The following is a 17,149-nucleotide window of genomic DNA, read 5'->3' on the forward strand; positions in this document are numbered from 1 at the left end:
AGTTCAAAATTCCTCTCCCTCATTCTCTAAAGTTTCACGGCAGCCTTGCCCTTCACTATTGTCTCTCCTAGCCCCACCAATTCAAAACATCTGAACTAGTCTAATTCTGGTCATGTGGCCTCCTGCATTTAATTTCTCCATTATTAACAACTATGATTTCAGCTACTAATGCCCAAAGTTCCAGAATTGTTTCCAAAACCCCTTGCCTCTGTATTTTTAAAATTTCTACCTCTTTCCCCAAACTTTTACTGATCTTTCCCAACATCTCCTTAAGTGGTTGGGTATCAGCTTTTTGCTCTGTTAGAGGCAGCATATAATTGCAAGTTGCTGTGTAAGTGGTCACAGCATAATCATTGCCATCGCTCGCAGTTTCAGAAATTGGAGCAGTGGTTCAGAAATGACATTATTGAAGTGGATGTTAAAGCCAGAGGCCATGAAGTAACATACACTAATGATTTTGCAGATACTACTAATTGATTAGCGATAGTAAGCTGCAGGGGAAGGAACATGGGGGGTTTAATTCCAAATGTAAACTGAAGCATTGTGTTGGAGTTGCTGAGTACTACAATATTTTACAATTTATTGCAAATGTGTAAAAAAAAAATGCATTGTTAATAAAAGTAACCAAAAAGAGCAATATTTGAATCTATTTAAACTGCACAAATTATTCCTTCTAAAGCATTATTTTAAACTTTATGTTAATATTGGACCTTCCAACCAGGATCGGTAAAGAAAGCTTTACCAATATTATCAGCTTTGAGTTTGGCTTTTGGAAGCCTCTTTTATTCTCAGACAAATGTGGAAATTGCTTTTTTTTTTGCTATGTTTAAGCCTGTGGTTTTTTTTTAAACTGCATAATACAAGGGGTGATTGATAAGTTCGTGGCCACTTTCTGGAGGTCCTAGATGCCGACTCCTACAAAGAAGGGATCCATATGCTCCATGACCGCTGGACCAAGTGTGTAAATGTAGGAGGGGACTATGTTGAAAAATAAATTTGCTAGGTTTTCAAAAATTGACTCTTTCTACCTTGGGCCACGAACTTATCAATCATGCCTCGTATGTCACTGTAATGCATATGAATACTGAACTTTTATGTAGAGTGGAAAAGCGCAGATGCCAGAAATCTGAAATTTAAAAAAAAAATGACATACTGGAGTTATTCAGCATTTCTGGTGGCATTTGTGAAGGGAGAAACAGTGAATATTTCAGATTGATGCTTACTGGGTTTAGGGATCATTAGCATGGAACTATAAATCTTCTCATCTCTGGTCTTTTATTCAATAAGGTTCAGGAGAATGAGGGGAGATCTCATTGAAAACTACTGGATATTCAGAGGCATACAGTGTACTGGATAGAGTGGATGCAGAGAGGATTTTTACATTAGTAGGAGATCTGAGGGCACAGTCTCAGAATAAAAGGACATTTCTTTAAAACTGAGATGGACCAAGATGCATAGTTAAGGCAGTTTCATGTATTTTTTTAATTAAGTGATATAGCATGGTAACAGGCTGTTCTGGCCCAAAGAACCTGCACTGCCCAATTACACGTTTGTGACCTATTAACTACTAACCCTTGTGTCTTTGGAATGTGGGAGGAAACTGGAGAACCCAGAGGAAACTGACAGAATCACAGCAAGAATGTATATTCTTCTTTCAGACAGCGCTGGGAACTGAGCTGCAAAGCGTTACTCTAACTGTTACACTACTGTGCCACCTAGGTTCTTGATTGGTAAGGGTATTAAAGGTTAAGGGGAGTAGGAGGAAAATGGGGCTGAAAAGATATTAGCAATAATTGGATGGTGGAGCAGATTCCAAGGGCCAAAATGACCTAATTGTGCTCCTGTATCTTACGACATGGAATTTTTGTTTGAGAGAAGTTATTAAGGAATACAGAATCAAAGTGGTAGATAAAGTTAAGGAATAGCTCAGCCATGATGACAAGCTGAAGGCTGATTTATACTTGTGCATAGGCTCTACGCTGTAGCCTATGCAAGTGGCCTACACGGTTGTGAGCATTTATACTTGTGTGTTGGTGTGTCTGTGTCGCTCTGCAATTCACCACCAGAACGCTAGTTGGTGGTGGGGTTCCTATGCCACTGTGTTGAGTTTCTTCGTGTTGAGTTTCTTTGTGTACTTCAAACAATGGCGACTGAAACTGAACACATCATGTTGGAGTTGGAGCTAATTAATGTTGAACAAGAGTTACTTTTATTGAAATTACTGCAACGCAGAAAAGAGAGAAGACGTGGGAGGAGATGGTGTGTACGACCATTGAACAGATTGAGGCAGAAGGAGGGTGAACTTTCTGTGCTTGTCCGGCCACTGAGAGACATGCATTTCAAATATTTTCGGATATCGGTAGGTAGATTTGATGATTTGGTCCATTTTCCAACTCACGTTCTTCTCTCTTCTCTCTCAATTCGAAAATGGTAGAAATGCGTAGGAGGAAATGTGATGCTACCAAGTGGACCAATCACAGTTGCATTTTTGAGGAGGTGCACGTCAGGCTACGGCATAGGGTACATGGCTACGCGGCATTGATTCGACGCATAAGTGTAAATTGACCTTGACATGAGTTGAATGGTTTTAGCCTGGTCCAATATTCCCATGTGTGACATGACAATATTGAGTTGTATATGATTTGGTGTTCACTGTCAAAATGGAATTGTATCCTAGGAATAAATTACAAACCTGCAGGGAGGAGCAGTCGAAGGGAATTAATCAGCTTGTTGAACAAAAGCCAATTGTGATTCTCCAGAACAAGGATGGAGAGGTTACTGATTGGAAGTTAAACATCATAAAGTAGTTTGAGGTAGATGCTGTGTAATTATTGACTTGGAACCTGAAAGAAGTGATGACTAACAAATGCAATGAGGAATTCATTGTGAAATTAGATATATGTTTTGAAATGTGACTGGGATATAGTAGAAAAATTCTTGCATACTATCTATAGAGATCAATTCATTGTAATCATGCACTGAGCTGGTAAAACAGTAACAGTGTGCAGAATGAAGTGTTATTGTACAGAGAAAATGATGTGCAGGACTGTAATGAAGGGTCTCAGCCTGAAATGTCAACTGTTGATGCTGCCTGACTTGCTGAGTTCCAAGATTGCCAACATCTGCAGAGTCTCTTGTGTTTAGAGTGGTATGTGGTAGAATTGGATAAAGTTGTTATTTATCTTAGACCATCAGTACCAAGATGAACCTGGAAGGCTGAATGGCTTAATTTGATGTTAAATTCAGACTCCATGCTGAGGCTGTTTGTTCAGTATGTTTAACTTCATAATAACTTGCTGTGTTCTAGAAGTAATTTTCTTGTCATTGTGCAATTTTTCAATTCTAATTTCATGAATCAAGGCCTTATTGCATTTGGGGAAACAAAATGAAATGTTAAGTTGTTAGATGGACTGATGGGCTGCATTTTGTATTGGCAACAGCGGATCTGAGTATTTATTTATCATTCAGGTCAGTATGTCATTTGAGAAGTAACTGGTGGCTTTCTCAGGTAATTGCCTTTTCATTGCCCTGGGCAATCTGGGATGTGTTAAATGCTCTGTTATTTGTGAGTGCCAAAACAATGTCTCAACCTGTGAAATGATTTTTTTTGTCTCATTTCAGATTAAGGAAGAGGAAAAAGAGCGCTATTTAGAAAAAATGAAGAGTTCATTTGGACAAAACTGGAAAGAATGCCAAGTCTTTTACAAGGTGAGGACTATACCAATTGGAGGAACAGATCAAAACTTGAATAGTTTTTTCTTGTTTAACTTTCTCATTTTTCTTCCCAGATTTTATATTAGCTTCACAGAAAAAGAAAACAATATTAACCTCTGGATATAAGAAATTTAAAATTTATAAAGATATTTCATCTCATTGCTTTTCTTGGCAGAATGATTATCTATTCTAATAGACCGCATCCTTTTGATTAATGCTTGTTTAGGTGAATGTACTGCTAAAACTAACATGCTTTAAGATCTTTGAACACTGCAAAATTGAAAGAATTCTGCAACTTTTAAACTTTCAGAACGCACACTGAGCATTTAAAAATCTTCATTCATAAGTGGCTTAGTTTTGAATTCTTGTTAATGTTAAATGCGTGTAATGTTAACTGCACTGTGGCGGTTAGGAAGGTTCTACAATGGGTAGTCAAAACTGCTCAACACATCACTAGCGCCAGCCTAACCTCCATCAAAGACATGTATTTTGAACAATGCAGGAAAAGGGCCAGTAACATCATGAATGATCCCATCCACCTTGTTCATGGACTGTTTATTGCACTCTGATCAGGGAGGAGGCTACATTGCATCCACTCCAGGACCACCAGACTCAAAAAGATGGTTATTTTCCCCAAGCAGTAAGGCTGATCAACCCCTCCACACCCCTAACAACCACTACTTTTTCATTTCCTGTCAATTCTGTGCTTAGTGCCTCTTTATGGACATGCAGTCAATCTGTATAAGCTATTATATGTATTTATATTTATTGTATTTTTTTATTATTGTGTTCTTAATTTTGTTGTGCATGTTTTTTTTTAAGTGCTGCAGCAGAACCAGAGTAACAATTATTTCATTCTTCTTTATACTTGTGTACTGGAAATGATATTAAACCATCTTGAATGTTCATAATGTTGAATATTGTATACCACAGGAATGGTTTGGTGCCATGGTGTGCAAACCAGTGGATCATATTGTTAGCCTCTTCCTGAGGCTAAGTAGGCTGAACGGAAGGGATTTTGCCTGTTAATAGTACCCATCGGTCCATCAGTACAACCAACACCAGTTGTATATGAGGAAATAAAACTAATCAGGCAAAAGAAAGGATCTAGGGCTTTCCGACATGTATAACAAATAAATTCTTCTTGGGCTTCCAGCTGGGTACAGGTATCAATTTTAACCACCATTTCGATAACAAACTCTGCCACCTTCATCAGGGATGATGCTTGGGCATATCTAGTCCGGTGGTATTTCTACTCCCATCATCCGTTCCTCCTAATTGATTAGTTCTCATCCAATCAGGTTTCTGCTGTACCACCTTATTTATGATCGAAATCCAGTTCTAATGGAGAGTGAGACCTTCGTCTTTGTTAAAATTCAATGTTTTCCTTCACCATGCACTCCCAAAAGCCAATGGCGCGGCACAGCAGTTTTGTGCTGTCCAAGTCAATCCTACGGTCGTTGCGAATGCAATGTTCTACTGCCGCTCATTTCTCTGAGTAATCCAAACGGATACACCTCCTGTGCTCTTTGATGAGGGTTTCCACCGTGCGTCCCAGGGTCAATTATCGGCTGGAAGCCCGAGAAGAGTGTATTAATCAGGTTAACTAAACCTGTAAAGCTGAAAGGAAGAGTTTGCTAACAATTTTTAGTCATCCTTAATCAGCCCTTCTACTTGACTCATCAAAATGATGTCTCATTAGTTCATTTTCCACATATGGCTTTTGTTTGATTTTAACTTCTGCACATTTCTTATAGGAAGAAATCCGTTAGATATCTCATACAGAAACGTGGCCTGAACAAAATCTCTAAGGCAAATTTAGTACATGCGAATCTGTTCTTTTCAAAATGATTGACCCAATTAAATATTGAGATACTATTCCACGTTGTCTTCATCCAGCCTCCAGATGAAGCAGAAGATTTCTTGTCCTGTTTTGAAAAACTTGAACAATTGTAGGCATTCAATCTGAAAGCATTGTGGTATTGTCAGTATTTTGGCTTGAGACCCTTTATTGAGACTGAAGAAGATGAAGAACAGACAAAGGCTCTCAACTCAACCTCAACTGTTTTCCTTTACAGACGTTGCCTGACCCCTGAATTCCTCCTGCAAGTTCTAGTATCTTTTGTCTCCTTCAGTATAGTTTTCATTTATAAACATGGTGTATTTGAAATACAGATGTGCAGAGCACTCTGAAAGGCTACAGTAATTACTATCTCTGCTGATAGCTTTAGGCTAAATTCACTGCTTACCAAATCTTCTGGACCACATAGATTTTGAGATGATTGCAGATTTGTGTTGATGTAGCCAGAAGTTGGCTACTATATGTGGCTGACAAGGGAAATTAGGGATAGTATCAATTCCAAAGAGAAACATGCAAATTGGCCAGAAAAAGTGGCACACCTGAGGACTGGGAGAAGGGTGTAGCTGTGGGAACTCACATGGGCCCTAGCTATGCCTGCCTCTTCATTGGTTATGGGGAACAGTCTGTGCTCCAAACCTATTCTGGTACTGCTCCCCAACTTTTCCTTTGGTACATTGACGACTACATTGGTGCTGCTTCCTGCACCCATGCGGAGCTCGTCAATTTCATTGACTTTACTTCTAACTTCCACCCAGCCCTCAAATTCACTTGTTCTATCACGGACACTTCTCTCCCCTTTCTTGATCTCTCGGTCTCCATCTCTGGAGACAGGCTGTCCACTGACATCTTCTACAAGCCCACTGACTCTCATAACTACCTCAACTATACCTCTTCCCACCCAGCCACATGCAAAAATGCCATTCCCTATTCCCAGTTCCTCCGTCTCCGCCGCACCTGCTCCGAGGATGAGGTTTTCCGTTCCAGGACATCTCAAATGTCCTCTTTCTTTAAGGATTGTGGTGTCCCTTCTGCTGTCATTAATGATGCCCTCACCCACATCTCCTCCATTTCCCGCACTTTGGCTCTCACCCCATCCTCTCGCCACCACAACAGGGACAGAGTTCCACTTGTCCTCACCTACCACCCCACTAGCCTCCGGATCCAACACATTATCCTCCGCAACGTCCGCCACCTTCAACAGGACCCCACCACTAAGCACATCTTTCCCTCTCCACCCCTCTCCGCCTTCCGCAGGGATCGGTCCCTCTGCAACTCCCTGGTCCACATGTCCCTCCCCACGGATCTCCCACCTGGCACTTATCCCTGTAAGCACAAGTGCTACACCTGTCCCTACACCTCCTCTCTTGCCACCATTCCGGGCCCCAAACAGTACTTCCAAGTGAGGCAACACTTCACTTGTGAGCATGTTGGGGTCATCTACTGCATCCGGTGCTCCCGGTGCAGCCTCCTCTACATCAGTGAAACCCAACGCAGATTGGGGGTCCGCTTTGTCGAGCACTTCCGCTCCATCCGCCAAAACAGACAGGATCTCCCAGTAGCCACCCACTTCAACTCTGCTTCCCACTCCCATTCAGATATGTCCATACATAGCCTCCTCTACTGCCATGATGAGGCTAAACTCAGGTTGGAGGAGCAACACCTCATATACTGTCTAGGTAGTCTCCAGCCCCTTGGTATGAACATAGAATTCTCCAACTTCCGGTAATTCCCTCCCCCTCCCTTCCCCTATCCCTATGTCACTCTGCCCCCTCCCCCAGCTGCTTACCTCCTCCCTCTTGGTTCCGCCTCCTTCTACTATCCATTGTGTTTTCCCCTATTTTTTCTTCACCTTTCCTGCCTATCACCTCCCTACCTCCCTTCCCCCACCTTCTTTATAGGGCCTCTGCCCCTTCCCCCTACAGTCCTGACGAAGGGTTCTGGCCCGAAACGTCGACCGATCTTTTCCACTGATGCTGCCCGACCTGCTGAGTTCCTCCAGCGTGTTGTGAGTGTGACTGCGAGAAATTCAGAGTCCAGCAGAGGAGGACAAAGGGCTTAATTAGGAAAGGGAAAAAAGATTATGAGAGAAAGCTGGCAGGGAACATAAAAACTGACTGTAAAAGCTTTTATAGATACGTGAAAAGAAAAAGATTAGTTATGACAAATGTAGCTCCCTTACAGTCAGAAACAGGTGAATTGATCATGGGGAACAAGGACGTGGCAGACCAATTGAATAACTACTTTGGTTCTGTCTTCACTAAGGAGGACATAAATAATCTTCCGGAAATAGTAGGGGACCGAGGGTCTAGTGAGATGGAGGAACTGAGGGAAATACATGTTAGTAGGGAAGTGGTGTTAAGTAAATTGAAGGGATTAAAGGCAGTTAAATCCCCAGGGCCAGATGGTCTGCATCACAGAGTGCTTAAGGAAGTAGCCCAAGAAATAGTGGATGCATTAGTGATAATTTTTCAAAACGCTGTATATTCTGGATTAGTTCTTGAGGATTGGAGGGTGGCTAATGTAACCCCGCTTTTTAAAAAAGGAGGGAGAGAGAAACCGGGGAATTATAGACCGGTTAGCCTAACATCAGCGGTGGGGAAAATGCAAGAGTCAGTTATCAAAGATGTGATAACAGCACATTTGGAAAGTGGTGAAATCATCGGACAAAGTCAGCATGGAATTGTGAAAGGAAAATCATGTCTGACAAATCTCATAGAATTTTTTGAGGATATAACTAGTAGAGTGGATAGGGGAGAACCAGTGGATGTGGTATATTTAGATTTTCAAAAAGCTTTTGACAAGGTCCCACACAGGAGATTAGTGTGCAAACTTAAAACACACGGTATTGGGGTTATGGTATTGATGTGGATAGAGAATTGGTTGGCAGACAGGAAGCAAAGAGTGGGGAATAAACGGGACCTTTTCAGAATGGCAGGTGGTGACTAGTGGGGTACCGCAAGGCTCAGTGCTGGGACCCCAGTTGTTTACAATATATATTAATGACTTAGATGAGGGAATTAAATGCAGCATCTCCAAGTTTGTGGATGACACAAAGCTGAGTGGCTGTGTTAGCTGTGAGGAGGATGCTAGGAGGATGCAGGGTGACTTGGATAGGTTGGGTGAGTGGGCAAATTCATGGCAGATGCAATTTAATGTGGATAAATGTGAGGTTATCCACTTTGGTGGCAAGAACAGGAAAACAGATTATTATCTGAATGGTGGCCGATTAGGAAAAGGGGAGGTGCAACGAGACCTGGGTGTCATTGTACACCAGTCATTGAAAGTGGGCATGCAGGTACAGCAGGCAGTGAAAAAGGCAAATGGTATGCTGGCATTCATAGCAAGAGGATTTGAGTACAGGAGCAGGGAGGTACTACTGCAGTTGTACAAGGCCTTGGTGAGACCACACCTGGAGTATTGTGTGCGTTTTGGTCCCCTAATCTGAGGAAAGACATTCTGCCATAGAGGGAGTACAAAGAAGGTTCACCAGATTGATTCCTGGGATGGCAGGACTTTCATATGAAGAAAGACTGGATTGACTAGGCTTATACTCACTGGAATTTAGAAGATTGAGGGGGGATTTTATTGAAACGTATAAAATCCTAAAGGGATTGGACAGTCTAGATGCAGGAAGATTGTTCCCGATGTTGGGGAAGTCCAGAATGAGGGGTCACAGTTTAAGGATAAAGGGGAAGCCTTTTAGGACGGAAATGAGGAAAAACTTCTTCACACAGAGAGTGGTTAATCTGTGGAATTCTCTGCCACAGGAAACAGTTGAGGCCAGTTCATTGGCCATATTTAAGAAGGAGTTAGACATGACCCTTGTGGCTAAAGGGATCAGGGGGTATGGAGGGAAGGCAGGTACAGGGTTCTGAGTTGGATGATCAGCCATGATCGTACTGAATGGCGGTGCAGGCTCGAAGGGCCGAATGGCCTACTCATACACCTATTTTCTATGTTTCTATGGAGCAGAGCCTGGTGTAGCATAGAATGGGAAGGAGAAGGAACTCTGTTCATCTGAAAGTGACAATAATTGCAATACAAGTGTGAGGATCACTTTAGTTCATGAGTCTTACCAGATGAAGTGTTCTGCTGGCCACTTTCACTTCCACTGCTTGGCTGTGGAGCTTGTGAAACATTGCATAATCTGCATTATCCAAACAACTCTGATTTCTCTGAACTTAATAATTCACTAGGAAATATCACAATCAATTACAATGATTCCCTAATTACCAATATAGAATATTTGTCAAGAAGACAGTTAAGACTGTATAGCAAAGAATGGTGAACTGCATTTGCCCCAGTAATGAAACAGATGTGATGCATCCAGCTGTATCATGCAATATGCACTCCACACATTATCCTTTTCTCATTGTAGAAGGAATAAAAATACACAAACAAACCTATTGATTGTTATTGCCCCCTTGTTTTGCCTTGTATCATTCTTTTTCAATACATTGAAGTTGCAAAGATATCAAAGTCAGCTTCAGATTTATTTATCACATGTATATCAAAAACATGCAGTGAAATATGTTGTTTGTGTTACAACCAACACAACGTAAGGGTGCACTGGGGACAGCTCGCAAGTGTCACCACACATTCCAGTGCCAGCATAGTATGCCCACAATGTCCAGCCCCTTTCCTCGACGCACGCACGCAACCCCAGCACAGGCAGCCTCCAGATGACTCAGATTGGTAGACATCAGGTTCCTTACTTCCCAGTTTATAATTCTCCAATTTATATTCATTTCTTTGCATCGATTCACATTAAATAATGTTTTATGTGACTTTTTCACACCCAGCTTTGTACTTCATCTTATCCACCAAGCTTCTCAAATGAAACTTTTGACTTTTGATGTCTGTGTTTTAATTTTTTAATCAATTAATGATACAGCACAGAGAGCTTCATTTTGACCCATCTGCACATGAAGGCTTTTTGAAAGAACTATTTAGTAAGCCACAACTATCTCTCTCCCAATCCTGCGCACCTTTTGAGACTTTGCATTCGACATAATAGTGCTTTTTTTTAATATTCAGTTTCCTGGTTTTTTTTGGATTTGTGGCCATTATTGTTCCCTTTTTTCCCCTTGTTTTATTCTTTATCCATTCATTTGCTTTGATATCTTTCCCAGTTGATACGCAGACTAATTTTAATCACCTTAAATATTTCATATTTTATCTTGTAACTCCATTTGCAAATTTTGAATTTAACTTTCAGATTAAGTTAAGACAACTGTGCTCCTCCAAAGAGCGCTATATGTGGTCATTCTTGCCCTTGGCCATCGTTGATGTGCATGTGATAAACAAGTGAATCTGAATCTGACTCTAATGAGTCGACCTCTAGCTGGGGAAGTGATGACCCCCCCCCCTTCCTGTTAGACTGTTTGAAGTAACATGTTTTTTAAATTCTTTCTTCCTTCTCTTCTAATATTTGTACATCTGATTTAAAGAGAACATTTCTTGGCTCTGCAGTTTTCTATTGACAACTTTCATCTATATGTTGCTTTGAATGCTTTCCACTGTATTTCATCCTTTATCTATTAATTTCAATTTGTTGTGAACCTGAATTTCTCATTCACAGAGCAGAGGTTCCCAACCTGGGGTTAATGGTAGGGATCCATGGCATAAAGAAGTTTAGGACCCCTTACTTAGAGTGACTCAGACAATGTCTACGAGCCATATGTGGGCTGGTCCCTATGGTATGATTGCACGAGGCGAGGTTAGGAAGATGGTGTTCAGGCAGATTGTTGTAGGGATGATTTGACATTGCTGTCAGAGCATATAGCTATTTAACATTTATGAAGGTTTAAAAGAAAATCTGTTCTTGTGGAAGAATTTGACTTTGATTCATTATTGGAGTGTCTTTAAGGCCTGGGTCCTTTTAAATAAAATGAAAGCAGGTGCCAGCCACATGGATAAAATCTGCTTCAGCATTCTCAGTGACCTTGCAGGCAAAGTGGAATTTGTGCATGTGATACCAGCAACCATTGCCTGCTGTCTGATGCTTATCCAGCAGTCTCCATGCTTTTGCACATCACATGGATGGTAATGCTAGCAATAATTTTACCCTGTTGTATTTTCTTGATCCAACCTGAAAATTTCCACTGAATTCAAAGTTGGAGCACCTAACATAGATTTTTCCTGCCTTAAATTTGAGAATCCTGTCTCAGGTAAAATATTAAATTTGCATCATGGCCACTATTCACAAAATAATCAATTGGTCTGATTTATATCCATCCCTAAATGTTCTGTTGCCCTTATTCCTTATTATGTGAGTAGGATGTATTAACCATAGTAACTCCAAAGGTTAATGAATTGAGGAAATATCATGAGTTTGACTTCAGAGTTCAAAGTAAATTTATTATCAAAGTATGTTCATTATGGTACAGAAGTCTTGGGCACATGCACATAGCTAGAGTACCTAAGACTTTTGCTCAGTTCTGTGTATTGTCTTTCTAGTTACAAAACAACACTTGGCACTAAGCTAATACAAAGTCTAGTTCTCCTATTTCTTTCCCAACTACTTTCCTATTTTAACCAAGATACAGTACTCTGCAAAAGTCTTAGGCACAAAGTCTACATACATGTGCCTAAGACTTCTGCACAGTTCTGCAAATGCTACCATTTACTACCATGAGATTCATTTTCTTGCAGGTGTTCACAGTAGTATATTAAAAAAAATTGTGACAATGTATACACTGTTCATGTTCCATAGTCTTTCAGTTTCCTCCTTCAATTCAGCATTTCTGGTCTTTTTCAGTTATTGATTTCTGTGTGTGTGTGTTTGGAATGGTTATATCTATTAAGAAAGTTTTTTAATATATCTAGACAGTTATTATAGATTGTATCATCTGTAATACTGGTTTAGTCATAATTTGTAGGACTCTGATTCAGACTTGGATTTATGGTAAGATGAGGTGACTTTTTGAAACTTCCTTTAAAACTTGATTTTAGTGAATGCTTGCCACTTGATTGTGCCTATGTAAGTAATCCTATTGAGTTAAAACTGCTGCAGGATCCTGTAAGGTATTATTTCAGGTTTCTCTTGGCATTTTCTGCATTTATCAACGTGAATTTGTTGGTCTTTCATTAAGTATTTTTGATATTTTTTGTGTTAACCAGCTGGTCCTGTATTGCCCTGAGATTTATTTTCTTGCAATTATTCACAGTAGAACAAAAAAAATGGAATCAGTGAGAAACTCCACACAGACTGACAGGGAATCAATGTGCAAAAGACAAACTTTGTAAATATAATAAAAAAACCTAAATGTAATAATAAACACAATAGTGTCATTGTGGCAACAGTGAGAGAAGGGCATGGTCTTTATTGTGGCAATATTCATTGTAGGTTTGCTCAATAGTCAGCTCAATCTGCTAATGATCTACTTGAAAGTGGTGTTTTTTTTAATAAAAATATGTTTTCAGGAGATTGGGACGTAGAAAATTGTAGTTTTACACAGAATTAACTAAGGTTGTTCAGATCATTAAACTGTGCTGGCTTGGTCTTTGAAAGCCCTATCAAATTAATCTGCTCTTATGCCTCTAACCAATAGTTCTGACAAGTGTTTGCCCACTGTCTCTTTGAAGATTACAATTGAATCATGCTTGAAGTTATTTCTTTCCTGATCAGAACCTCTTCCAAAAATGGATGTAAGAGTGCATCCTACAATGGAAAATCATACGAGGATTAGTGGATACAGCCCAGTCCATCATGGGTGAAGCTCTCCCTTCTAGTGAACGCATCTACGTGAAACACTGTTGTAAGAAAGCAGCATCGATCGTCAGGCTTCCCACCACTAAGGACATGTTGTCTTCTCGCAGGAGCCTCAGGACTTGTGCTACCAGATTCAGGAACAGTTACAACCCCTCAGCTATCAGGCTCTTCCAACCAAAGGGGGTAATGTCACTCAGCTGTACATGCCCATCATTCCCACAACCAATGGACTCACTTTCAAGGACTCTTCATCTCATGTCCTAGATATTTATTGCTTATTAATTATTATTATTTATTTCTTTTTGTATTTGCACTGTTTTTGTCTTCTGTACCCTGGTTGAACACCCAAGTTGGGTGGTCTTTCATTGATAATGTTATAGTTATTATTCTAAAGATTTATTGAGTATGCCCTCAGGAAAATGAATCTCAGGGTTGTATATGGTGGCATATATGTACTTTGATAATAAATTAACTTTGAACTTTGATCTATGTGGAACTTTTATAAAACCCAGGAGGTCTTAGTGATCCTGCGCACGGAAAGCAATAAATATTGAGAACATGAGATGATGTGTCCTTGAAAGTGAGTCCGTTGGTTGTGGGAACAGTACAGTGATGGAGTGAGTGAAGTTATCCCATCTGGATCAAGAGCCTGATGGTTGAGGTGTAATGACTGTTCTTGAACCAGGTAATGTGGGATTTGAGGCTCCAGTACCACCTTCCTGATGGCAGCAGTGAGAAGAGAGCATGGCCGGGTTGGTGGGTCCTTGATGATTTTTGCTGCTTTGTTGAGGCAGGACTCCTTGTAGATGTGCTCGATGGAGACTTGTATTCATTTGAGTATAGAAATTAAGAAGGTGAGCTAATTGAGGCCTTAAGTTTGAATTAATAATCAGAAGAGAGTGGGCGAGACTGTTTGCTCTGACAGGGACCGCTGCCCACAATGTGGGAGCAGCATTTTATAATCAGAGCTGGGATGAAATTAGGAAGCACCTTACAGAGGGCGATGGGTGTAATGTCTTTCTTTCAAAAGTCTGTGGATGTTGAGTCAATTTAAATGATCAAGGCATATTGATAGATTTTATGGAAACAGATGATATGCAGTGATAAAAGCAGTGATATGAGTGAATTAAGGGGCTGAATAACTTATTCCTGATACTAAATACCTCAAACATCAGTGCTCCAGAATATATAACTGGAAAAAACAAAACTGAATGTTTCTCATATTATGAGGAAATAGCAGCACCAATTTCAAGATAACAGTTTCACTTTGCTGTAATAGTTGGCCTTTAACCCTCAGATAAGCTTATTTCATACCATTTTCTGTAAGAAGTACACCTTGAGATGCACTGCTGCCCTAGCTATTGACTAGCTATAATAAAGTTCCTTTTTGTCTGTTAATAAAAGCAAGCAAAGCACCTCGTGCATTGAGAGAAATTATACTTCACTTGATTGTATCCTGTGGCATTTTTTGATCAACACCATGAGGTATGTGTTTTTCCAGAAGCTATGGTCAGTTGAGTGCTACGTTTGGTAATAAAATTTAACAACTCCAATTGAATAGATTTAATTTGGCATTTAACTTAATGAGATCATTTTACTGACCCTGTTCTTGGATGGGAGACAGTTCTTTGCTGGAGCTGTCGGTGTTAACACTAAGGCCAGGGCTTCCTCAGCTAATTGAAGGCTGCTGATCTTTAGATGTTGACATTTTCAACACACTTGATGAATTTAACAACAGCTTTTAAGTTGGCAGTATACAGAGTTTGCTTTCCTATCCCTTCCTCTACTTAGTGAGCACTGCTTAAAATCTGCAGTTTGGATTTGTGGAATGGTGCTATTCTTATGTGAATATGAGAAAACCTGGTGTAACAAGCACAGAAATGGACAGAGAAACACTGATGTAATAAATGATAAGCAATTATATGCCATTTTTCTTTGCAGATTTTCCATTAGCCTGTTTTATTACCTCTAATAGGTCCCTTTTACTGAAGTTCTTGAACTAGTCCGAGTTCGGAAGGTCTTCCTCAGGGGAGGGGTCGCATACATACCTCATATGGAAATAGTGATTATAATTCAGAATGAATTCCGACAGAGACTTTCCAAGTCATTGGCTGTAAGTATTTCTTTGCGCAAGGTTGCATTTTTAAAAAATTTATTTTCCTTGTAGGTATGAAAGTCCAAAAGCAATTTCTTATCAATTCTGCCTGTGAAGTAAATGTGTTGTAATGGAAATAAGAAAATCATTGTGCGCTTTTATTGTAAGGGGGGAAAAGAGGAAATCGACACAAAGCATTGCACCATAACTTTGAATTGTTCCTTCAAATGAAATGACTTGTGCATTGGAAATAGACATCTGAGTAAATGGTTTGGGTTCCTGTTGGGGTCTTAAGGCTGATCTATACTTCTGCATCAACTTGATGCCGTAACCTATGCAAGTGACCTACGTGCGTTGTGAGCATTTATACGTGTGTGTTGGTGTGTCTGTGTCGCTCTGCAATTTGCGTATGTCATGTATGTGCATACACATGCCCGTGCAAGGTTTCATGGTCATAGTAATCTTTTTCGGGGTAAATGAGATGCGAGCGTCTTTTTTCGTAAAAGCAAAATGTGGCCTCCATAATTTCGGAGGTCTGTAAAGCTTTGTGGAAAGCATTGCAGCCAGAGTTCCTTCCCTGCCCATCAGTTGCCCAATGGGAAGCTATTGCAGCGTAGGAGGAAAAGCGATGCTACCAAGCGGAGCAATCACAGCTGTTGCAGTCTGCGTTGCCGCGACGCGCAGTTACATTTTGGGAGAGGTGCGCGTCAGGCTACGGTGTAGGGATCTGCGTAGGCACTGCGTAGGGTTCGCAGCTACTACGGCGTCGAGTTGATGCAGAAGTATAAATCAGCCTTTAGATTGAGGCTATGGTGTTCAATCTATGGTTGGCAATTCTACAGTCCTAATGTTCTTGTCATTATCTGCAACTTGACTACCTCCATGCTAACACATCCGGGGAACTTTAACTTTCTGAATTTGCAATAGGAGCACATGTTCTCCCAAAATACTTTAAAATAAGAGATTAGTTGAAAGATGAGAAAAGCTGATGATATCTTGACTGATTCCCTGAGTACGTTTTTAAATGTCCCCTTGTAACCTCTGCAGGGGTGCCAGTATTGAAGTCTCTACAAACATAAAACACCATGAATATTGGAAATTCAAATAAAAACACGCTTATTCTCCGATCACTGTAACCTCTGCAGGGGTGCCAGTATTGAAGTCTCTACAAACATAAAACACCATGAATATTGGAAATTCAAATAAAAACACGCTTATTCTCCGATCACTGAGTTGATTATGGAGCATCTGTGGAAGAGAGGAAATGAGCGACTATTTTGGGTGAATTAAGCTTATTTATTGGTGTACTCAGAGTAAACAGTGAACTCTTCATTATCTGCATTTGTCTCTTTTATCTTGGCAGCAATTTCGCCACTGTTCCCTGTCTAAAGGTTTGTTGAGACTATTTTGAACGCTGATGTAATAGAACTTAATTAGTAACCTCATCATGGCACTGTTCCTCTGTAGTCAGGTTCATAATATAATTTAGTTTTAAATCAGTTTAAGGGAGAGAAGAATGGGTCCAGTTATTTCTGTAAGGGTTACAAAGAAGGCGTAGAAATGGAGTTACATGCACAAAATGCTGGAGGAACTCAGCAGGTCAGCCAGCATCTATGGAAAAGAATAAACAGTTGATCCACAACATCAGCCATTTATTCCTCGCATTTTGTGTGTGTTACTCTGGATTTCTAGCATTGCAGAATCCCTTGGCTATAAAAATTAACCTAAAGGAAACTGACATATTAAGTTAATAATCAGTAATCAT

At 40.3% G+C, this 17,149-nt stretch overlaps 1 protein-coding gene across 2 annotated transcripts in view; it reads left to right on the forward strand.

The window, feature by feature from the left end:
* Positions 1 to 17,149, forward strand: part of prim2 (DNA primase subunit 2) — a 293,057-nt gene that overhangs the window by 35,679 nt on the left and 240,229 nt on the right. The window contains exons 5-6 of one of the 2 annotated variants that reach the window (XM_063071782.1): positions 3,622 to 3,708; positions 15,265 to 15,402. In XM_063071782.1, coding sequence (XP_062927852.1) covers positions 3,622 to 3,708; positions 15,265 to 15,402 — 225 coding nt within the window. The remainder of the gene's footprint in view (positions 1 to 3,621; positions 3,709 to 15,264; positions 15,403 to 17,149) is intronic. The other variant, XM_063071792.1, reaches the window with a different exon arrangement.

This window comes from Mobula hypostoma, chromosome 2 (assembly GCF_963921235.1).
Source record: "Mobula hypostoma chromosome 2, sMobHyp1.1, whole genome shotgun sequence".
Classification (NCBI taxonomy): domain Eukaryota; kingdom Metazoa; phylum Chordata; class Chondrichthyes; order Myliobatiformes; family Myliobatidae; genus Mobula; species Mobula hypostoma.